This window comes from Palaemon carinicauda, chromosome 31 (assembly GCF_036898095.1).
Source record: "Palaemon carinicauda isolate YSFRI2023 chromosome 31, ASM3689809v2, whole genome shotgun sequence".
NCBI classification, from domain to species: Eukaryota; Metazoa; Arthropoda; class Malacostraca; order Decapoda; family Palaemonidae; genus Palaemon; species Palaemon carinicauda.
Window position 1 is genome coordinate 12,402,189 of NC_090755.1, and position 25,393 is coordinate 12,427,581.

The 25,393-nt window shown below is 39.7% G+C and overlaps 2 protein-coding genes across 5 annotated transcripts in view; both read right to left on the bottom strand.

Moving 5' to 3' along the window:
* LOC137624292 (uncharacterized) overlaps positions 1–15,762 on the bottom strand; it is a 31,558-nt gene extending 15,796 nt beyond the window's left edge. Inside the window, exons 1-3 of one of the 3 annotated variants that reach the window (XR_011040710.1) lie at positions 15,707–15,762; positions 11,476–12,516; positions 1,728–1,876 (exon numbers count right to left, since the gene is read on the bottom strand). Coding sequence is in view for 1 of the 3 variants with exons in the window: in XM_068354857.1 (XP_068210958.1) it covers positions 11,494–12,483 (990 nt within the window). In the remaining 2 variants the exon portion in view is untranslated. Of the gene's footprint in view, positions 1–1,727; positions 1,877–11,475; positions 12,517–15,593 lie in introns of all 3 variants that reach the window. The other 2 variants (XR_011040709.1, XM_068354857.1) reach the window with 2 other exon arrangements.
* A 3,683-nt stretch (positions 15,763–19,445) lies between these two features.
* LOC137624293 (uncharacterized) overlaps positions 19,446–25,393 on the bottom strand; it is a 41,156-nt gene continuing 35,208 nt past the window's right edge. For both annotated transcript variants that reach the window (XM_068354858.1, XM_068354859.1), the window contains one exon: positions 19,446–20,944. In XM_068354858.1, the coding sequence (XP_068210959.1) occupies positions 19,625–20,944 (1,320 nt within the window). In that variant the 3' untranslated portion in view covers positions 19,446–19,624. The remainder of the gene's footprint in view (positions 20,945–25,393) is intronic.

Here is a 25,393-nt window from a genome sequence, read left to right on the forward strand (position 1 = left end):
CCGCCTACTATTAGGAAAGGTCGAATATAAACAAAAATAAAAATTAATTTTAATAAGTTTATAATAAAAGGAAGTTAATCGAAGAGGCCTATAAAAGGCGGAGAGATATAAAATAAATCTATAACTTTTGTTAAGCAAAATTAAGAAAAAGAGTCTATACTCTCTTAGACACCAACACTTCCGTCTAAGGGAAGGGTCGGCCATTTAAAAGTGAAAGAGAGTTCATACTCTCTTCGTCACCATAATTAATTCCAAAAGCTAGCTAAGCTAATGATAAAACTTCCTGAATAGCGAAAGCTAAACTCTAGAGCAAATACATCACCAAATCGTGAGCAAAAACTCCAGAATCAACAGCGTATCCATGTAGGTCTAGCCGGAGGCACGACAGAGGAAAAATTGAGGTGGTGTTGACAAGAAGTACTAGAGTACCTGACCACAGATGGCGCTGTTGTGTACACCCCCACCTGTATAGCGATCGCTGGCGTATCCCGACCGTAGATTTCTGTCGGGCAACAGAGTTGACAGCTACATGATTATCGGGTAAGATTAATATTGAAAATGAGTCTTTGTTTACATTGAGTATGGTATCTGGCCGACAGTTGGCGCTGATGGGCACACCCGCAACCTGTATAGCGATCGCTGGCGAGTTTTTTACAGTTTTTTGTCTGTCGAGCAACAGAGTTGCAGCTATATATATTCACCGGGTAAGTATATTCAAAAATTTATTTTATAATTAAAATATCATTTTCCGTGTTTAGTATGTGTATAAGGAAAGTATAATTAATTTTTAGGTCATAAATCATACGTATGTCGAGTAAAGTACATAAATCGTACCTACATCAGGTAAAGTACACGATGAACTTTATCTACGTCGGGTAAAGTGCATACAGTAAAGCCTATACCTATGTCAGGTTAAGTGCGTAAATGCCACCTACATCGAGTAAAGTACATAAATCTAACCTACGTCGGGTAAAGTGTATACAGTAAGTCCTACCTATGTCAGGTTAAGAGCATAAATCATACCTATATCGGGTTCCTGCATACAAATTACTACAATTTCTCCACCATCTCAGTTGTCTTAGTTCTTTGTTTCGATAACGATGTCCACCCCTCCTCCCTCCCTTGACTACTTCAACTCCTTGAATGGGAGACCATTCATTTCTACATACCATAAAACTTGGAAATCTCAAAAACACATTGACTTTGTATGATCTCTTTTCTAATTCTATTATGATTCTCATCTTTCTTTTAGGACTATAACTACTGTTAAACTTCTTCGGTCCAATTGTGTGGGGATAAATAAAAAAGAAACAGCAAAAATTAAGGGAAAAAGTTATGTATTGCTGGTGTAAACGAAGCGAGAGGTTTTTAAAAACCGTGCAATGAGCTGTAAAACCTTTGTCTGAGAAGGTATTCTGCCTATTTTTCCCTGTTGAAGCCCTTGGGCTTATAGCATCTTGATTTTCCAACTAGGATTGTAGCTTAGCTAGTAATAATAATAATAACAATTCCTATCAAGTTATGATTACCTGCTCGACCTATGATCGTTCTGTTTCTGGGGCCTAAAAATGTTGGAGAATATCAATCAAAACAAATTAGTTCAAATTCAGATGCATTCAACTTCCAAGATTTCACTGAACTTTTCTCAAACTCTTCACTAAAAAAAATAAGCAAAGGTACAATATGGCAGAAAGAGACATTACCTATAGTCCATTTGGTAAACTTACCCAATGAGCAGAACCTCCCATGCAATGCTGTCGTTTTGAAACGCCACATGTCGACTGTTGCACAAACATTGGACTGTTTAGCAAGATCTTCTGGATATTACAAAGCCCCAGAGATTTCCTGGATGCTAAATCCAGTGCAGGACATACACCTAAAAATTTATACTGTATTAAATAATCATTCTCTCAAAAAGAATATTTACCAGCCTAATTCATAAAAGGGATCTTTATTAAAGAATAATTTACTACAGAAGATCCTCAACTTACAAACTTAATTGGTTCCAAGGAGCTGTTAGTAGTAAGTTGAATTTTGGTCTAATGTAGGCCTAACCTGATTCCCGTGCCTATGATTTCCAGCAACAAAAGTCAACAAATATGAAATAGATATCAGGTTTTTACAAATGTTATTTTGCTTTCTGTATTAAATGATATATTGTTTTATTACAGTATTTCCTTATATTAACTTTGTTATTTTCTGTTGAATTTGTATTTGTATCTGAATGTTTGTAAGTCAAATAATTGTAAGTTGAAAACCTCCTTTTCATAATGTAACCAAAGAAAAAAAACCCTTGTGATAACTAGGATACTGTACAGCAGTTAATATTATGGTTATCTTGCATCAACACACATAGGGTCCTTCTTATTAAAAACAACAGACACAAGATGCATCTCTCGTCAACAACAAGGGCAACATTTTTTCACTAAAACTAATCTTGTCTTCGTGAAAGTAAATAGAATATTGCTCTTTTGTAGTTATATCACAATCTATTAAATTCTCTACTTTCTTAAACACATCCCGAACACAACGAAAGGTCCTGCAAATGACAGTGCATTCTATGTAAATGTGCAGTTTAGACCAACGCTATATTTTATATATTAGAACAAAGTTCTTCTAAGTATTACAGTAGGTTTTGTGAACCCTCATTCCCTAACTTAACCTAAAAGTCTGTATCACTTAGAAAACCTTATATAAGATGCTGTACAGTGTCTACAATCTGACATTATTATTATTATTATTATTATTATTATTATTATTATTATTATTATTATTAGAAGCTAAGCTACAACTCTAGTTGGAAAAGCAAGATGCTATAAGCCCATGGGCTCCAACAGGGAAAAATAGCCCAGAACGGAAAGGAAACAAGGAAATGACTACATTATGAGAGAAGTAATGCAATCAAAATAAAATATCTTAAGAACAGTAACAACATTAAATTAGATCTTTCACATATATATTATAAAAAACTTAAAAAAAAAAAACAAGAGGAAAATTAACAAGATAGAACAGCATGCCCGAGTGTACCCTAGTGCAAGAGAACTCTAATCCAAGTATTGAACATCAAATATAGAACAGGACTTGATAGAAAAGACAATTAGGCATTACAGCATCATACATTACTGTGCTTCCAAATTTCAGTTATTTAACAGCATATCTCATCTTACTCTCCTATGTTAATTCTAATAGTGAGGCCTTCCCCATCATGAGGCTCAATACTACACAGTAGTCTAGAAGTTTTATTCCAGCTGTGACCAAGTTGTGAAATGATCTTCCCAATCGGGTAGTTGAATCAGTAGAACTTCAAAATCTCAAGCTTGCAGCAAATGTTTTCATATTGAACAGGCCGACATAAGTCTTTTTATTGTTTATACAGTATATGAAATATCTTTTTTAAAGTTGTTAATATCTTCAAGATATTTTATTTTGATTGTTCATTACTTCTTACTGTACAGTATATCGTTTATTTATTTCCTTCTTTCCTTTCCTCACTGGGCTATTTTTCCCTGTTGGAGCCCTTGGGCTTATAGCATCTTGCTTTTCCAACTAGGGTTGTAGCTCAACTATTATTATTATTATTATTATTATTACTTGCTAAGCTACAACCCTGGTTGGAAAAGCAGGATGCTATAAGACCAGGGGCTCCAACAGGGAAAATAGCCCAATGAGGAAAGAAAAAAATAGAATATTTTAAGAAGAGTAACATTAAAATAAATAACTCCTATATAAACTACATAAACTTTAACAAAACAAGAGGAAGAGAAACTAGATAGAATAGTGTGCCCAAGCGTACCCTCAAGCAAGAGAACTCTGACCCAAGACAGTGGAAGGCCATGGTACAGAGGCTATGGCACTACCCAAGACTAGAGAACAATGGTTTGATTTTGGAGTGTCCTTCTGCTAGAAGAGCTGCTTACCATAGCTAAAGAGTCTCTTCTACCCTTACCAAGAGTTATATAACTCAATGCTTTTATGTATTTTTAGTTAAAATCTATTGACACCAATACAATATAACTTTGAATACACATTTATTGTACACACTATTAGTTAAAAGACAAGGGAGAGTAAGTTGGAATTATCAAGCCATTGTTTAATAACTACCTTTTATCTACAGTATTTTCTATTTGGTATTAAATAACTTGAAAAGTTTTCATATATTTGGTGTTATATACCTATGAATACAATTACTATTATCAAAGATGACGTACATATATTTTTTTTCTATTAATATAAGGAAATAGGTCTGAGAATGTCTTAAAAGAAACAGCAATTATTCGAACTTGTTCAGCCTTTGCCGGTGTCTGTTACCCAACCCATGTAAATGCTAACCCTTTTACCTCCAATGCTATTTGGAACTTTCCCACCCTTAACCCCCAGGCGTTTTCCATTTTCAAGCGCGTTTCGCAATATTTTTTTTTTTTAGATCGCGCTGGCAGCCTTAATTTTCATCATAGAGAGGTCAGGTTGGTCTCATTCTTTTGGAAAATGCCTGAGGTTTCTCATAAATTGATAAAAAGTATGCAAAAAAAAAATTTAAATATGTTATTTTCATTAGTAAAATAAATTTTTGAATATACTTACCCGATAATCATGTAGCTGTCAACTCCGTTGCCCGACAGAATTCTACGGGAGGGATACGCCAGCTATCACTATACTAGAAGGGGGTGTACTCACAAGCGCCACCTGTGGCCAGGTACTACAGTACTTGTTGTTGACGCCACCTCACTTTTTCCTCGGTCCACTGGTTCTCTATGGGGAGGAAGGGTGGGTCAATTAAATCATGATTATCGGGTAAGTATATTCAAAAATTTATTTTACTAATGAAAATAACATTTTTCAATATTAAACTTACCCGATAATCATGTAGCTGATTCACACCCAGGGGGGTGGGTGAAAAACCAGTGTACAAGACTAAAGGATAGCTAAGTATCCCGTATTTCATATAATCAGTTATCCACAATAACAATGAAATAATAAGTACCTGGTAAGGAAGTCGACTTGAACCGTTACTCTGCCTTTAATAAGATCGTCTTCCTTACTGAGCGCAGCGTTCCTCTTGGAAGGCTGAATCAACTCAAAGGTGCTAAAGTATACAGGGCTGCAACCCATACTAAAGGACCTCATCACAACCTTTAACCTCGGCGCTTCTCAAGAAAGAATTGACCACCCGCCAAATCAACAAGGATGTGGAAGGCTTCTTAGCCGACCGTACAACCCATAAAAAGTATTCAAGAGAAAGGTTAAAAGGTTATGGGATTATGGGAATGTAGTGGCTGAGCCCTCGCCTACTACTGCATTCGTTGCTACGAATGGTCCCAGGGTGTAGCAGTACTCGTAAAGAGACTGGACATCTTTGAGATAGAATGATGCGAACACTGACTTGCTTCTCCAATAGGTTGCATCCATAACACTCTGCAGAGAATGGCTCTGTTTGAAGGCCACTGAAGTAGCCACAGCTCCCACTTCATGTGTCCTTACCTTCAGCAAAGCAAGGTCTTCTTCCTTCAGATGAGAATGTGTTTCTCTAATCAGAAGCCTGAATAGTAAGAAACTGAGTTCTTAGAACTTGGAAAAGAAGGTTTCTTGATAGCACACTATAAGGCTTCTGATTGTCCTTGTAAAGGTTAAGACCTTTTTAGATAGTACCTAAGAGCTCTAACTGGGCAAAGTACTCTCTCCAGTTCATTCCCCACCAAGTTGGACAGGCTTGGGATCTCGAACGACTTAGGCCAAGGACGTGAAGGAAGCTCGTTTAGCAAAAACCGAGCTGCAAGGAACATGTAGCCGTTTCAGATGTGAAAACAATGATCCTGCTGAAGGCGTGGATCTCACTTACTCTTTTAGCTGTTGTCAAGCACACGAGGAAAAGAGTTTTTAATGTGAGGTCCTAAAAAGAGGCTGATTGGAGAGGTTCAAATCTTGATGACATAAGGAACCTTAGGACCACGTCTAGATTCCAGCCTGGAGTGGACAACCGACGTTCCTTTGAGGTCTCAAAAGACCTAGGGAGGTCCTGTAGATCTTTGTTGGTGGAAAGATCCAAGCCTCTGTGGCGGAAAACCGCTGCCAACATACTTCTGTAACCCTTGATCGTAGGAGCTGAAAGGGATCTTACTTTCCTTAGATATAACAGGAAGTCAGCAATCTGGGTTACAGTGGTACTGGTTGAGGAAACTGCATTGGTCTTGTACCAGCTACGGAAGACTTCCCCTTGAGACTGATAGATTCTGAGAGTGGATGTTCTCCTTGCTTTGGCAATCGCTCTGGCTGCCTCCTTCGAAAAGCCCCTAGCTCTTGAGAGTCTTTCGAAAGTCTGAAGGCAGTCAGACGAAGAGCGTGGAGGTTCGGGTGTACCTTCTTTACGTGAGGTAGACGTAGAAGGTTCACTCCTAGAGGAAGAGTCCTGGGAATGTCGACCAGCCATTGCAGTACCTCTAAGAACCATTCTCTCGCGGGCCAGAGCGGAGCCAACCAACGTCAGCCGTGTCCCTTTGCGAGAGGAGAACTTCTGAAGTACCCTGTTGACAATCTTGAACGGCGGGAATGCATACAGGTCGAGATGGAACCAATCCAGCAGAAAAGCATCCACGTGAACTGCTGCTGGGTCTGGAATCGGAGAACAATACAATAGGAGTCTCTAGGTTATCGAGGTAGCGAACAGATCTATGGTTGGCTGACCCCACAGGGCCCAAAGTCTGCTGCAAACATTCTTGTGAAGGGTCCACTCTGTGGGGATGACCTGACCCTTCCGGCTGAGGTGATCTGCCATGACATTCATACCGCCCTGAATGAACCTCGTTACCAGCGTGAGCTTTCGATCTTTAGACCAGATGAGGAGGTCCCTTGCGATCTAGAACAACTTCACGAAAGAGTCCCTCCCTGCTTGAAGGTGTAAGCCAGGGCTGTGGTGTTGTCAGAGTCCACCTCCACCACTTTGTTAAGCTGGAGGGACTTGAAGTTTATCAAGGCCAGAAGAACCGCCAACAACTCCTGCAATTGATGTGAAGTGTCCTTTGCTCCTGATTCCATGTTCTCGATCATTCCTGTCCGTCCAAAGTCGCACCCCAGCCCGTGTCTGATGTGTCCGAGAGGAGACGGCGGTCGGGTTTCTGAACAGCCAAAGGTAGACTTCCTTGAGAAGAAAGCTGTTCTTACACCACGCGAGAGAAGACCTCCTCTCTTCGGAAACAGGAACTGAGACCGTCTCTAGCGTCATGTCCTTTATCCAGTGAGCAGCTAGATGATACTGAAGGGGGGGAGGTGGATTCTCCCTAACACGATGAACAGGGCTAGCGATGAAAGTGTCCCTGTTAGACTCATCCACTACCTGACTGAGCATCGGTTCCTTCTCAGCATGCTCTGGATGCATTCTAGGGCTTGGAAGATCCTTGGGGCCGACGGAAAAGCCCGAAAAGCTCGACTCTGAAGATCCATACCCAGGGAGACAATGGTCTGGGATGGGATGAGCTGAGACTCCTCAAAATTGACCAGGAGGCCCAGTTCCTTGGTCAGATCCATAGTCCATCTGAGAATCTCCAGACAGCGACGACTTGTGGGAGCTCTTAAAAGCCAGTCGTCTGACGGAGCCGGACACAAGATCATGGTACTGCTGCACAGTCTGTGAACTGTCAACCATGGGGAAGCGAGGAAGTACAGTGACAACCCGAAGCTGTCTAGACTGTCTGGGTCGTACAGACAACTCCTTATCGGGTTGCTGAGGTTGCCGCACTGCGTCACAACAAGTCACTTCTGCTGGTTGTTGAACGTCTTCCCAGTGACACACTGACTCCGTAAACAAAAAATCCTTTAACAAGGACTAAGCTTGGACTGTATGTCTTGCAACACAGCTCAAGGTCTATGGGAGCAGGTGTGGTAACAGACGGGGTTAGTGACTGAAGTGGAACCATTACCTTCCCTGGAAGCATGTTATGCTTAAATAAAAGTCCATAGGAGGCTACGCAGCTAAAGGCTCCTCTCCAAATGTCAGAGTCCTCAAGGGAATATCAGAAGGAGGGAGAAAAGCACTTTCTCATCTACAGGGACCATATCTGAGAAAAGTTAAGTTCTCTCAGTGAGGGTTTCAATGGTGCAAAAGCAGCAGACTAGAAGGCAACATTATGAAACTGCTTGACAGTCTAGTGAGTTGGCAACAACCAAAGATGTATGACTGAGAAGCATGCGGTAAGGTATGCAGAGCATGTTGTATGCAGAGCATGCTGTATGCAGAGCATGCTGTATGTAGAGCATGTTGTATGCAGAGCATGCTGTATGCAGAGCATGTTGTATGCAGAGCATGCTGAATGCAGAGCATGCTGTATGCAGAGCATGTTGTATGCAGAGCATGCTGTATGTAGAGCATGTTGTGTGCAGAGCATGCTGAATGCAGAGCATGCTGTATGCAGAGCATGTTGTATGCAGAGCATGCTGTATGCAGAGCATGCTGTATGCAGAGCATGCTGTATGTAGAGCATGCTGTAAGGTAAGCAGAGCGTGTTGCATGGCGTTTAACATTTCTCAGAAATTCCATGACCAGTGCTAGAGTGCTTCATGCATGCTTGCATGGGGTTTTAATATCAACATAATATTTACCTTACATTCATAACTCATGATTCATTTTTGTTTTGAAGATATTTTTGCCATATTTTGTATTGTTAAAAATATATTGCAAGGAATACATATATATTTTTATATAAGTAAGACAAATAACCTCCATTATCATAATGTTTGTGTTTATTGTCATTTGTTATTTCTCAAGTTGAGGAGAAAGTGGCAGATGCATGCGTTGAGGTGGCTGACTCATAGCATGAGGTTGCTGCCTCAAGAGTTGCGCTTGCTGTAAGGGTTGCGGATGCGCAGTAGCAGGTTCCTGAGGAACGAGTTAAGGTTCCTGAGGTGTGAGCTGCGAGAGTTGAGATAGTGGCAGCGCAGAACGCAGTTCTTGTCTCGCGAGTTGAGGTTCCTGAGGAGCTAGCCTAAGCTGCAGCGAGTGCTGAGGTGGCTGCCTCATTGATAGAAGAGGTTGTCGTACCTCAAGAGATTGTTGCCTCGTTGGTGGAACCGCAAGCGGAAGCGGAGGAAGTAAGGCATAAGACTCCTGCTCCCATTGCTGAGGTTGCCTTAAGGAAGGTTAAGGTTGCTGCACAACGCTGGTAACTGGCAACTCAGAACGCGGTAAGGTAGCCTGAGGAACCTCAACTTCGTACGCCTGGCAGACTGGACTGCGGTGAGGCGGAGCTCTCGCAGGAGGAGGCGGAGGTTGCTGCACACCGCTGGTAACTGGCAACTCAGAACGCGGTAAGGTAGCCTGAGGAACCTCAACTTCGTACGCCTGGCAGACTGGACTGCGGAGAGGCGGAGCGTTCGCAGGCGGAGGTGTAACCTTCTCAGCCTGAAACTCACGCATTAAGACCCCAAGCTGCGACTGCATGGACTGCAGCAAAGTCGTCTTGGGATCAACAGACGATAAGGTCTGTTGTGGCATCGCCTTACCTCTCTTAGGAGGTGTGCAGTCACCTGAGACTGAGGAGAGTCAGAGCTAACCCAATGACTGCATCCGGGTTGTTGAACTCTAACTTCGTACGTCTGGCATAGGTCTGGACTTTACGTTCAAGAGGTCTTGAGACCTGAGACCAGCGTTTTCTCCCCGAAATTTCTTCTGCAGACGAGCAAAATAAGGGCTCAATCGTCTGCGGGTGGGAGTGACGGTCTCTTAAGACACGCCCGCAACCACCGAGGATACTTCTGTGCGCCGATCAAGGCCTGCCGAACCCTTTTGCCCTTCGACATTGCTTCTCCCCTGGGCTTGGGAGCTTGCAAGAGGTCCCGGACTGGGAGGACGACTGGCACGCACAGAAGTACCCTCACGCACAACACTGACACACTTTGCGCTAATCACTTATCACTTTTGATTTTCTGTTTGCACTTATTTCACTGAACTCGAAACTTTAAGTGGTTTGTACCTGAAACACGCAATTCTATCCTTTCTCAAAAGTTAGTAATTGCGAAAACAGAATTACAATGTAACAGAAAAATCTAATGAAAGATAAATAATTCAGTGGCTGGAAAGAGACTAAACACTAGATCAAATAAACTACGTTTAAAATCTCTCACCGCATAAAGCTTGAGAACAAGAAAAACTCTAGAAACGTTTACCTTCTTCCCCTAAAGAGACTAGGGAGAAGAGCAAAAACGATAACAACGTTACTCGCTTGAACGAAACGTTTATCCTCCTCTTTCTCCCTCCGTCTCTATCTCTCTCTCTCTCTCTCTCTCTCTTGACTTAGAACCTGAGAGAAGAGCCCAAACATATATATCGTTAAAACATATTATTGTTAAAGGAAAATATTTCCCAAAATGAAAAGTTCCTTTGTAGAATTAAAAGCATTAAGTTAAGAAAGAATGAACAAAACGCTAGACACGGTTACTCTTACTGCAACGTGACACCGTGAAAATTCTCTCTCTATCGTAACGATAGAGCGCAAGTTGAACGTTCTGAAACGTCAACAACTGCAGAGACAAAACAAAACGTTAGTTCAACTTTGAAAACAGTATGAGACTATCAAAGAAATTCTTTCAAAAACATTAAAATAGCATAATATGTTAACAGGTAAAACCGAAATGACGGGCTCAATGTTAATTAACTTCGGTACAAGAAAAGACCGCCTACCATTAGGAAAGGTCGAATATATAAAAATTAATTTTAATAATTTTATAATAAAAGGAAGTTAATCGAAGAGGCCTATAAAAGGCGGAGAGATATAAAATAAATCTATAACTTTTGTTAAGCAAAATTAAGAAAGAGAGTCTATACTCTCTTAGACACCAACACTTCCGTCTAAGGGAAGGGTCGGCCATTTAAAGGTGAAAGAGAGTTCATACTCTCTTCGTCACCATAATTAAATTAATTCCAAAAGCTAACTAAGCTAATATAGAAGATTCTAGTATAGCGAATAGCTGCAAATTTTAGAGAAATACTTCACCAAACCGTGAACAATACTCCAAAATCATAAGCGTATCCAAGAACGTCTTGCCGGAAGCACGACAGAGGAAAAAGTGAGGTGGCGTCAACAACAAGTACTGTAGTACCTGGCCACAGGTGGCGCTTGTGAGTACACCCCCTTCTAGTATAGTGATAGCTGGCGTATCCCTCCCGTAGAATTCTGTCGGGCAACGGAGTTGACAGCTACATGATTATCGGGTAAGTTTAATATTGAAAAAGCAGTTTTTTGCAAGGACGTACCGGTACGTCCATGGGGGTAAAGGGATGAGTTTTGTGAAACGTACCAGTACGTCCATTGAGGGTAAAAGGGTTAACACATGCCCACATCATCTCAGTCGTGACAATCTTATCACCTCTGTAATCTTCACTACGCCTGCCATTCTTATTTCATCGTTTTTCCCATTATTCAAGCAGTGATATTGCCATCATCCACCTCAGCATTCTAATCTCTGTTCTCTCAAGCCTATCACACTTACCTCCAGTTGAATCAGAAGCTACTCGTCTTTCGGATGTCTAGCATTACGTTGGACTTCAGACTGGGGAGGGTAGATGTGACTGGCAGCGATGAAGAAATAGTGAAGCCGATTCTCCACTGGGTATTTCTTGATAAATACAAACCTGGACAGATACCGTCGGAAATATTCCGAGCGACTGCCAGAACGCTGGATTTGTTCCCTAGCCTCTCGCATGAGACTCTCAATATTTTGGGTATGAGTGTCATGTCTAGCCTCAGTGTGACTCACGATACGGTGCTCATACCCGAGAGAATTTAGGGAGTTGTAGCTCGACCAATTATCGCTTATAATAATGCTCCCAGGCTTGATGTATTTCTGAATCAAAGGCACTAAGGTGGAAGAGTCACGGCTACTGATCATTGGTTCCAGAATAGGCACAAGAAAAGAGGTTTTTGAAACTCTCTCAATACCCCCGAACACCCGTGTATCACTGAGAGGCGGTTCACGGCTGTACTTTGGCTGCCACAACAGAGATTCGTCAATCTCGACCGTAATGCCTGGGCCACCGATGGGCTCTTGGTTATCCATAACATACTCTGTTACTTCAGAGCACAAGCTCTTATATTCTATGATAGTATTAGGCGATAATCCAAGATTCTCCATTAAAAATTGGGTGTCACAATGCTTATATAACCAGTAATTAACAAGCAGAATTATTTTCCAAGGAGGAAGATGCAAATTTTGAAGGAAAGTACCTTTATAGTCACTAACACTGTAGTTACAGTACTTTCTCTTCTTAGTTTTCGGAATGCGTACAGACGTTTTACAGTACCACGTATGTTTTTCTTCACGAAAATATAAGGCAGCATTGCATTTGGGACACTGAACACTTCTAGGAAGCACCAAATGCTCACGTAGAAAATTAGTTGCACGTTCTTCTTGAGTTCCATGATAGTCACTGTGAAATCGACGAATGCTCTCATAATACTTCATACTGCACAAAGAACATGTCTCAAATGAAGCAGCCATGACTGTCGACTGAAGCTGGTTTCGTGGATAATCCTGAAAGAAAAAAAGAACAACAGTAATTAGGTTTTCAAACATCATTCCTATTCCTACAATTCAACATGTACACAAAATATTTCATGGCTTTTTAAAACGAACAATTCATCGTAATTGGGATTTGTGATCACTAAAATCACCAAAGGCATCACAATAAAAACATAATCCCAATGTGAGCATAATTTGCCCAACATTACATTACTGTATACATAACACAGTGTGCATTTACAATTATTAATTTCTGAAAGACTTTGTTATATTTATTTGAGGCTCGAGGTGAGGGTGGCAGGTTCATCCTTGCCAAGATTCTTGGACATGATGTGTCCTACTATGTAAGTGGCATTTTTAGATTTATTTCAGAAGCAGGTCTTCTGAAAACTATTTAACTTTTACAATGACATTAAAATTTTATGGTTTTAATTGAATATTCTTATTTTTTTTCATATATATAGACTAAATGATATCAGCGTCAATGACCTTAGATGTCAGGATGCCTGAAAACTTTAAATCAATCAATCAATCAAAGACTTTGTTACGTTTGTAGGTCTATTCTTAAGCGGAGTTTACACGATTGAACGGTTTGTCAAACACGGTTGAAAGACCTGCTTGTCAAACGGTTCGAAGAAGTGGGGTCAGCCACAAATGCGTAAGGTTTGTGGACATTGAGGCCCCGCCCACAAAAGTCAGGCGAGAACAGACTCTTTGAACCGTTTGACGAGCGTTTTCGAAAACCGAATATCCCATTCACACGTTTGAACAGCACTTCAAACACTTGTCTATCGAACCACGTTCGACGAACCGTCTGACCGTGTAAACCCGCCTTTAGTGAGAATATTTGATGGTAAAGTAGGTATATTTGCATAAATCACTGTTGGTTTTATGCTTTTATTGTTCATATTGAGAATATTTGATAATAAAGTAAGTACCTTTGCATAAATAAAAAATAATCGTTAGAGAAAATAAAAGATCCAAGTGTATTTTAAGGCATTTTGCATTTTGAGAATTGTGAGAAACCTGTATTTTCAAGTTATAACGCTGATCGAAACACAAGAAGGTACACCTTACACCTAAAACACCGCATTTCACAAGGGAAACAAACACTAAGATATAACTTAGCCTAAATATCTCCACCTAACCTAACCTACGGCACCTTGTCCTCACCTACAATGGGAGTGTCTATAACCCCCAACTCAGTGGCCATGCCTTAAACCAGGGGTGGCCAACCTATGGCGCATGCGCCAACAGTGGCGCATTGCATGATTACAAGTGGCGCACGATACCCCAGAGATAATAAAAGAAAAAACATGCCTGCTCATAAAAAAATTGTTAATTATGTTCGTATACATTTATTAGTACCTTCAGGAATAACTAATGAATATTATCAATGCAAATTCAAAGTATCAACAAATGTAAGTACAGTTTACTTTGTATTCATTTTAATTCCTTTCCTTTACAACTGCTACATCTGTCCACACTATTACACACACACGTGTATATATATATATATATATATATATATATATATATATATATATATATATATATATATATATCAAAGGGTTAAATATATAACCGTCAAATATTTCCAAATCACCATAGTTGAAGGATTGAAAGGGGGTTAAATTTTGTGTGGCGCATCTGAATTATAAGTGAAAAAAATTGGTGCATGGGAAACGAAAGGTTGGCCACCCCTGCCTTAAACTAAGTGTCTTTTAGGTTAGGTCCTATCTCTGTGCTGTCTTCCCTTGCGAAATATAGTTTTCCAGCTGTACTTTCTTGTGTTTCACTTGATCTTACAACTTTAAAAATGCAGGTTTACAATGGTTATTGATGTTGAAATCTTTCAAAACACCCATAAGTAGAGGCGCAGACCTCCGCCGCGGCAGCTTATTTCTCGACCTTTTGCTTGACCTTGACCTTACCGTGTATTAATACGAGTGGATTTTCATACACTAAATTATGAACCAAGTTTGAAGTCTCTGTGACAACGATGTCCAAACTTATGGCTGATTACGTGATTTGGACATTTTACTTAAAAGTGACCATGACCTTTGACCTCGACCTTTCAAAATTCAATCATTTCCAGCTTTTTACATAACAGTTAATCCCTGCAAGTGTATTACTCTACAATTAAAATTGTGGCCAGGAAGCAGTTCACAAACAAACACAAACAAGGGGTAAAACATAACCTTGCAACTTTGTTGGCAGAGGTAAATATATCAGTAACTCCTCTAATATTCTCTGAAGGGAAATGGCCAGATATTAGGAATACAGTACAGTAATTAAAATTGGGACTTTCCCCCAAGTAAGAAAGCCGAGCGAACTATTTTAAAATGACGGAGGAATCCTCTATTCAGAAGTGTAGGTAATGGGTAATTATAGGCAAAATAAAGTCATGTGATATTGAAAATGGCTCTTAATGGTCACTTAGTATCAACCAGGTATTAGGAGTATAGAAAAATGGAAAATAACTTTGGGTAAAATTATTGTTATAGATGGGACAGCATTTCGACCATTATTGACGGATATAGATGTATATATATTTGACGATGTACGGTGAAAATGTGTCATTTTTTAAGAAAACAGGCGCTGTTCTATAGAAGAAAAAAAGCTGTTTATTAGTAGGAAAGGTTTTCCCGTCCGTTACTGTAAAACCTAATTTTGGAAGATGTTACAATTTATTTTTTTCATTAACTTTAGTATTTATTTTTGTTTCCAAGCATAGATTATAAGTTATGGGGTTTAATAGATTGTTTGAAAAACCCTAATCGACTATGTATGTATGTATGAATATTATTATTATTATTATTATTATTAGCAAAGCTACAACCGTAGTTGAAAAAGCAGGATGCTATAAACCCAAGGGCTCCAACAGGGTAAAATAGCCCAGTAAGAAAAGGAAACGAGGAAATAAGACAAGGGGTCCAACAAGGAAAATAGCCCAGTGAGGAAAGTAAATAAGGAAATAATTAAACTATATTATATCATAAATATTTTTTTCTTATAATACGCAAGAGGCAAAAAAAATGATTATCTGTTCAAAATGTGGTACGACTTAACTGAACTTTTCATGCTACCTTTATTTTCTTATTCCTGCTTTTTGTATTTCTACAATGGCTATTTTTTCTGCTTATAAGGGTGCTTCTCTCATTATAACTGCATTATTTAATGAACCTTATTCAGACAATACCTGGGTTTCTTTTAGTTAAACACAAGCACAAACTTTCAATCTTTGTATTAGGAGAGGGATTGTTAGTAGTAAAAGGGCAACTAAGATATGGAACAGCCCACCATTTTTTTTTTTCTTGAGTCCTGTTAAAGATTATCATGGTTCGTCGTTAATGAATTTTGACAAAAAAATGTGGCTATTGTATGATTTGGAAGTAATGACCAAGTGAAATAATTAAATTGGTTTACAAATAATTATGTTTGGGGTATATATTTTTTTTTTTCATAAAATGATGGGGTTTTACATAATTCATAATAAAGTATTTTATATATATATATATATATATATATATATATATATATATATATATATATATATATATATATATATATATATATATATATATGTGTGTGTGTGTGTGTGTGTGTGCGTGTGTGTGTGTGTGTACTGTGTGGAAAGGATTAGCTGGTCTTTATTTCAACACTCCCACGCTGTTGTACAATATCTAAATAGCAAATTATTAAATTCATCTTTTTTTTTAATTTGCTTTATTTTGAAATAAAATTTTAACATATAAGCCAGATTTGTAGAAGAGTAAAAGAATATGTGTAGCTTTCTTTAGGACATTTAAGTCAAGTTATTTATATATATATATATATATATATATATATATATATATATATATATATATATATATATATATATATACTGTATATATAAATTTGTATGCTAATAGTTCTTTGAAATATATCTAGTTCATGTTCTAATGCTTCAGTAAGGCTCCAAGTTCCTGCTTTAATGTTGTTAGTGTTTTCAAAATATTTTATTTTAATTGTTCATTACTTCATTTATCATTTATTTATTTCCCTATTTCCTTTCCTCACTGTTTGAGTCCTTGGGCTTATAGCATATTGCTTTTATAACTAGGGTTGTAGCTTAGCTAATAATAATAATAATAATAATAATAATAATAATAATAATAATAATAATAATAATAATAATATCTGAAGGACTAATAGAGGGGCTAAAAATGACTGTCAAGATATATATTGCTTGTCCCTGATTATATACGATATCTTCGGATAGTCGTTCCAGGGGTTAGAACCCCGTAATACCCGACAGTAATTCTCTTATAACATCAATCGCAGAAATATTATACAGTAGGAAGCTGCCGGAGGGAACTTCCATCAGGAGGACATGGCTATCTCACCCAAAAATAGATTTTTCCTACGTCAAAATCCCTTTTATGTTCATTTTCAAAGCCATCAGTACTGTCCTAAAGTCTAAGTCAGTAGTTGGAAAGATAATACTGTATGTCTTTCTTTGTTGGTCGATTTCCATTTTGTAGACCAGATTTTAGCTGCCTTTTTTTTTTCTTATATTGTAGAACTTGTGTTTTTCTTTTTTATATATTCATATTGGTATTGGTATTATTCAGTTTGTTCATTAAGCAAAATCCTAGGTCAGTACATTCAAGACATGGCCAATGTTGTTTGATATACTAGTCTCCTGGCTAGTACAGTGGTAACGTGTTTTCCTAGCATTCGCGTGGCAGCAAATCGATCCCAGCCTAGGACTGTGAGTTTAAGCTGTTTACTGAAGAGACTACTGCTGTGGTTGGGCACCACAGTGGGATGTTGGGCTTGCTTGACTGACGTTCTGGTGAGATGTTGGGCTTGCTTGACTGACGTTCTGGTGAGATGTTGGGCTTGCTCAACTGACGTTCTGGTGAGATGTTGGGCTTGCTCGACTGACGTTCTGGTGAGATGTTGGGCTTGCTCAACTGACGTTCTGGTGAGATGTTGGGCTTGCTCGAATAATGTTCTAGTGAGAATTCATTCTGATAAAAATGGAACTAAAACCAGACGGCTTTAACCTTTACGCACCCTTCCACACGAGGGGCAGATGCAGGACAGGTACTCAGGTTTACCCATAATTCTCTCGCTTTGAAATGGTGTTACCAGATCAAACATTCCAAGGCAGACAGTGGGCACATGCAGGCAAATGTATGACTTGGGCCAGACTCTGGGCAGAGGGAAGTCAGAGTTGTGTCAGGCAGTAGTGAGGCGTCCATCAAATACCTCAACAATGGGCACGAGCACTTCAGGGGGTTTGTCCGTTGTTCCCTCATCTATAATGTCATCTAAACTTGATTGTCAGCCATATAGCAAAATTAGTAACAGGGGCTGGCCCCCGTGCTTTTACTCATTGTGTGGAAGGGCCTTTAAACTATAATTGGTGATATTATGGACCTTACAGTTGCTTTAAAATTACGTTTTATTATATACAGAAACTTTTGGTTTCTCAAATGTTGTAAGGTTACTTATCTCCCCTCCGTATAACATTCTTTTACGTGTGGTTTCATTCATTGTGCAAGGATATATGGCAGTTTATATCAGGAATGATCACTCCTCTCAGAAGTACCATTTCTTCTTCAGGCAAGGGGTTACTGCACTAATTGTTCAGTGGCCACTTTCTTCTTGGTAAGGGTAGGAGAGACTCTTTAGCTATGGTAAGCAGCTCTTCCAGGAGAACGACACTCCAAAATTAAACCATTGTTCTCTAGTCTTGGGTAGTACCATAGCCTCTGTACCATGGCCTTCCACTGTCTTGGGTTAGAGTTCTCTTGCTTGAGGGTACACTCAAGCACACTATTCTCTCTCTTATATCTCTTCCTCTTGTTTTGTTAAAGTTTTTATAGTTTATATAGGAGACATTTATTTTAATGTTACTCTTCTTAAAATACAGTATTCTATTTTCCCTTTTTCCTTTCCTCACTGGGCTATATTCCCCGTTGGAGGCCCTTGGCTTACAGCATCTTGCTTTTCCAACTAGGGTTGTAGCTTAACTAGTAGTAATAATAATAATAGTAATAATAATAATAATAATATGAATTTAAACTTCAAGAGATTCATATCATAGAGATAGTGCCATACATAACACCTTTCATTCGTGCCTTTGGGCTCCGTCTATTGCAACCCAGACTTTGATTATAATGTACCTTCAATTCTAAGTCTTGCTTTTCCCATCTTAAGGCTCAATACTACACAGTACACTGTTAGTTTTATTCCAACTGTGACCAGATTGTGGAATGATCTACCTAATCTGGCCTAGAGTTGGTAGGACTTATCAAGTTAAAATTTGTAGTGAACATTTTTGTTGAACAGGCTGACATGTCTCTTGATAGTTTATATATGAAAGATTTATTTTAACATTGTTAACGATCTTAAGATATTTAATATTCATTATTCGTTACTTCTCATGGAGTTTATTTCCTCATTTCTTTTCTTCACTGGGATATTTTCCCTGTTTGAGTCCTTGGGCTTATAGCATCCTGCTTTTCAAGTTAGAGTTGTAGCTTTGCTAGCCATAATAATAATAATAATAATAGACTAGCAATTACTACCTTTCTAACATCATGACGAAGATACAAGATGCTACACTAATACCATGTTATGGGCTGCATTATTGCAAGCACCCTTGTCTTGCCAGAAGGGCCAGGCAATAAAAAACAACAAAAAATGTATAACTTTGATGTTTATTGATGATTCCAGTGATCACCACAAGCACTTTTTCTTTTACTTTGATTTTGAATCAGGCTGTGAGAAAATCACAAATGAAGCCACATATAAATATATCAATTTCTTGGACCCAGATTCACTGATTTATAATACTGTACACTTGAACAATGTTACTTTAAAGATAAAATCTTAATACCATGTGAAAACCTTTTGTATTTGGTAAAATACAAAGACATAAATAGTTAGTTATGAAATATTTATTATTATTTACAATTGCTTAAATGTATGGAATGATAATTGTTAATTAGACTTTAGTTATCATAGATATTAAGTTTCTAATTTCCTCAGGTTATTTATGTTGTTTTTTAAATATATAAAATAGAAAAACCAAAAAAAAATTATAAAATGGCTAACTGCATCATTCACGGTAAGACAAATTACCTTTCAACATAACATAGGTTTCAAACATTTTGTTGGATAGGGTTGGAACATCCAAAGGTCCAGGAAAGTCAAAGAGCTTTTCGATAGGAGCAGACGAAGGTATAGGAGTGTTATACTTTAAAAAGACTCCTTTAATTGATGGATATTGAACCAAGGATGTGAGAGCATGGCTGCTGTCGTATAAGTAGTTCAAGACCTCCACCTCGGCCATGTCGTTCTTGGCCGCAGGAGCGAGGTCCTTGCCGAAGTCAAAAAACTCGTCTGAACTATTGTCCGAATTAAGTTTCTGCTGTTGGTGTTCCGTTAGCGATGATTTTTCAATTTTTATTGCCGTGATTAACAGTTCTTGCACTCGTTTTCTGTTTACGCTGGTGTTCGTCTCCTCCTTGATCGTCAACCACCTCAGTTTGAATTGCGGATTTGAAGCACAGGCAACGATGGCACCGTTTATCGAAGTATCCAATTGCAAAAAATGATCAAAATGTAGTTTGAATGCTTCCATTACTCTAGCAAGTACCGGCTGACAGTACTGTAGCTTTGACGGCAGCAATGCCCTCAACTTCTTTTCAATTGCCAACAAAGTTGGAAGCAAACTTCCATAGAAGCAATTCTTGTCATTCTGCCACCTTTTCAATCCATTTGCTACCGGCTCCAAGACGGCAACGTATTCGCCGAGGTAATCGAGTTCTTGACCTTCAAACTGGGGCAAATTGAAAGCTTGCATTACGTTGCCGAGTTTGATTCTGTGCCGCAAAAGTACCTGAATGCTGTTGTGTAAAGAAACCCAACTGGTGCAATTCGGCAAAATAGGAGAACACTTGAAGATACTCTCGCTGATTTTTGCTAGATTTGGGTTTCTCATTTTTTTCCATACTGAAGAGCATTTAGACAAGGCATTACGGTGAAGTTTCCCAAGTGATCCATTGAAGACGGAGTTTAGGTCCTTTGTGCAGATCATACTCAGTACCTGTGACATGCATCTCATATTGAAAGGAAGAAGCTTCTCTACCCTTGTCTCGATACGGGAAGAACTCAGCATATCCTCGTCGCTGGTATCTGTACTGTCGTAAACATCACCGGGTGTTTCCGATCTACCTAGAGATTGGATGCCGTAATCTCTAAAAACATCCACAAAATTGCATCGACATCCTTTCATAATTGCCGTAATCTTAATAACGCGGATGGAGTACTGTTTAAGGATGTCATCCATTATCTGTGATACCTGGTCATCTTTAATGTCCTTGAATCTCTTCAAGGCAAGACTGGCACTACGACGTTCAAAGGTTTCTCCATCGATCTGTAAAGAGGAATAGATAAGAATAAAAGTGAAATTAGCATTGAAATGTTTGCTGGAAATTACAAAATACAGTTCTGTACAGTAATTTGAGTTTGTGGGTTTTAATACCTACTGAGTATATTATTGTGAATATAAAATTTCTTAGGGTTGTGGTGGCCGATGTGGTAACGTCCCTGGATGGTGATAGCCAGACTGAGGTTCGAGTCCCGCTAAAACTTGTCAGTTTCTTTGGTCGCTGCAATCTCACCATACTTGTGAGCTAATGATATGGGGTTTGAGGGAGCCTATAGGTCTATTTGCTGATTCATCAGCAGCCATTGCCTGGCTCTCCTTGGTCCTAGCTTGGGTGGAGAGGGGGCTCGGAAGCTGATCATATGTATACACGGTCAGTCTCAAGGGCATTGTTCTACTTGTTAGGGCAATGTCACTGTTAATTGCCTCTGCCATTCATGAGCGACCACTAAACATTTACTGTAGTGCCAAGTACTTTATTTTTTATTTTTTGTACAGCAGTTTCACTGGACATCTGTACGATGAGGGGATGAACTTGAAATATACCCAACTATAGTCCATTTTTTTTAATATGATATTTTCATAATGATATAAATTTTTTAATATACTTACCCGCTGGTTATATAAGAATGGCTAGCGTCCCTGACGCCTCGGCAGGAAATTCAAAAATCCTGCGTGGCTTTCGCAGATATGCCAGGTGTACACTAGTGCCCTCATGGTACAACAGGTGGAACTATACCAACCTCTTCAGATTTTCCATGCCCCATGGTCTATAGAGGGGAGGAGGGTGGGTTTTTAACTTATATAACCAGCGGGTAGGTATATTCAAAAATTTATTTTATTATGAAAATATCATTTTTAAATATAAAACTTACCCACTGGCTATATAAGAATGGCTGATTGACACCCTTGGTGGTGGGTCAGAGACAGCTACATAATTGGAAATTCACTTATGTGTTACACAAACTACTTAAGAGGTTCTCACCTGATAAGGAAGCTGACAGCGATGCTCTGCCTCATTTTGTCTGCTATCCTTAGAAGATCCAGCGGTCCACCCAGGGGGCTTATGATCTCTAGGAGCTGTCAAACGGTTCAATAACCTATAACATGACAGGACCTCAACTAATACCCTTGTTCCGGGCACTCTCTAGGAACAAAATGACCACCTGACTAGGTCAAAGATTGCGGAGGATTGTCGACCAATCTTCACGTACAATCATAAAAACATATATAATAGTTCCAAGAAAAGAACAGGGGTACTAGGAATATAGGGAAATGTAGTGGTGAATGTCTCACCTACTACTTCACTCGTTATTAGGAGTGAACCCAAATCGTAGACGTCCTCATAAAGACTGAATATGATCTAAGAAAAGCAAGGCGAATACAGGAATACCCCTTCACAAGGCTGTATACGCGATGCTTTGCAGAGAACAGATTAGTTTAAAAGTTACAGAAGCTCTTATAGCTCTAACTTCATGAGTCTTTACCCTTTTGACATGTTACAATCTGTTACACAACAGTATGAAAGAACTCTTGTCATTAAAGTCTATACTAGACGATCGAGTGTTTTAGACATAGATAGCGCAGGCTTCTTGACCGTGCACCAAAGAGTCATGAATAGACTCTTGACTTCTTTGGTCCTGTCCCAATAAAACTCCATCGTTTTAACCGGGTAAAATATCCTTCATAGCCCTTCACAAACCAAATCCGAGAGGATAAAGATCCTGAAAGATTTAGGCCATGGATGAGAAGGACGTTTGTTAATGATCAAGAATCCAGGATGCAAGGCGCCTATGGCTTAACCATTGTGAAGTCCATGTTCTTGCTAAAAGATTGAACTTCACTGGCCCCCAACTATAGTAGACTTATTTAGAAAGTCTCCAAGGTTAGGCCTTAAAAAGAAAACAAGTGTAAAGGCTCGGATCTGTCACTACCGCGAAATTCCAGAAACGAATCCTAAATTTAGGCTGGAGTATCTTGCTGACCCTTCTAAATCATCTTAAATGACCTGAGAAGATCTATAAGGTCTTTACTTGATAGATGCAATCTCCTGCGTCTGCAGACAACTGTCCGCATACTCCCTTGATGGTCGAGGGGGAAAAAATGTGTTTTCCCTCCAAAGTCTGAGAAGAAACAGGCCGCTTGTCTTAGAGTTGCCAAATGAAGAGCCCTATAGCTCTACACCACTCCATAAACCTCCCTAATTTGGTTGTAAAACCTTGAGGCAAAGGTACAAGCAATAGCCTCAGCTGCCTCCTTCGAACAACCTCTTGATCATAGGGGTTTTCCAAAATACTGGAGTTAGACCTAAAACTTGATGGTTTAAAAATAAAGCGTTCGTGATCCTGACACAGGAAAAAACGGACTGATGACATGATTCCAGCAAACACCCAGCATGTCCCCAGCATGGGACCAGTATGGTTCTAGCCTGCAGTATATGCTCATCAAGTCGCGAGAGAGAGAGACAAGATCTAGACCTCCTCCCAGCATGCATCCATATCAGTCGCAAAAAACCGATACTGAAGCTAGGCCTGCTGAAAAGAAGCATCAACAACATGAACCTTATGCTGTGAAGTTAAGACCTGATCGTGTGTACCAACAAATGTTCAACACACAAAGTCAAAGTTTGACACCAGAAAGCGTTAGCTGTGAGGCGACGCAAAAGCAGTCTGTCCATACTGCTGTGACCCAAAGACTAGACTGTATACGTCTAATATGCGACTAAAATGTCGCATGTGCTTGCATCCCCGTAAGGTGCCAGCATGCTGTATGCATTCACCTTGTCGAGTGGATACAGCACTCTGTGTACGTCTCGCCTGCTGTAAATCTACAGCGTGCTGCCCGTAGGCAACAGTATCGTGTCCGGTCAGTAGCACACCGGAGCAACTGTTAGTCTATCATGATGCGGAAAAACCTGACTGACCTTATCCAGTATATGTCCCGGCTGCCACATGCATCTAGGTTGCTTAGAATTTCAGGATGCCATGTTTGTCGAGAGATGCTCGCGTGTAGTATGCGTCCGTATGAGTGGAGACGCGTATCCCACAGATCGCGAGGATGGGACAACTAGATGAAAGGATCAACTTTGACTGTCAGCGTCTGAGCCCACATGCACGTCTGAGCCGCTACAGGCGTCTGCTCTACTGCTTCCCAACACAAGAGCGTATCTTTGCGAGGAGACGCTACTGAGCATCGGAGAACTATGCTATATTATACTAAAGGAAAAAACATCCCTTAAATCCCTTTGATCTATGCTAGTCTTCACTCTTTTAGGAGAAAATATTTTTTCCCCTTAACCCTTTTACCCCCAGGCTATTTGGAAATTTCCAACCCTCAACCCCCAGGGGGTTATTTTTTTCCCAGCACATTTTGCAGTATATTTTTTTTAAATTGCTCTAACAGCCTTAATTTTTGTCATAGAGAGGTCAGGTTGGTCTCATTCTCTTGGAAAATGCCTGAATTTTCTCAAAGAATTATCATGAATATGAAAAAAAATTTTTTATAGCATTTTTTTGCAAGGACGTACCGGTACATCCATGGGGGTAAAGGGATGGCTTTTGTGAAACGTACCAGTACGTCCTTTGGGGGTAAAAGGGTTAAGAATTGTAAATGCTAAAAAAGAGATGAAATTGACCTCCTTTAGCTCAGACCAACCCTACACTCGCGGGGCAGCTTGTGCGCCACCTCAAACGTGAGCGAAGGGTAGAAGAGATCATCAACCGCAGCCCCGTGAGCGACCTGGGAGAGTCCCTATGACATTCCCAGCGCGCCTTGTGCGTGACCTGAACGTATCCCATGCTATGAGATATCGTTAACAGTAGTCGCCCGACCCCAGAAGAAAGAACTAAACAATTCCTCAAACTGGGGGCGGAGAGCGAGTGTAAACAGAAGCAAACTGAGCACCTCTTCTCTCGAAGAATAATGCGTCTTGCGTGCTTTTGGCGCTGACACGTCGCCTTTTTTCAACAGAAAAAACTTCCGGCAACCATCAGTAACTGAGGGATAAGTTACTAGAAAACATACGACTCCTGAAAGGTCTGGGACGTACTGTTTGTTGATGACCAAGTCTAGGTTCTGCAACCTTCTAAGAGGACAAAGTCTATCTTCCCTGACTGTGCTTCAGATTCCAGAGGAAGAGCCAGGATTATATATGACTCTTCTAACTTCCGCTCCTCTCGTGGAAGAAAAAAACACACCCGATTGCTTCTCATTTAAGAATCGCAACGCACCTGCTGGGAGAGCAAGTTCTGTCCGCGTGCCTACATGATGATTAACTTCCTAGTCTAGTAGACAGGAAGAACGTCAAACGTCATCCGATTGAAGCTGCGCTCTGATCAAATCGACGACGTACGGACCAAGGGTCCACTCCGTTCTTTTACCAGGGCTGCAGAAGCTGTTTAGCCTGGCTCCCCCCGCTGCTTGAAGGGGAGAGCAGTC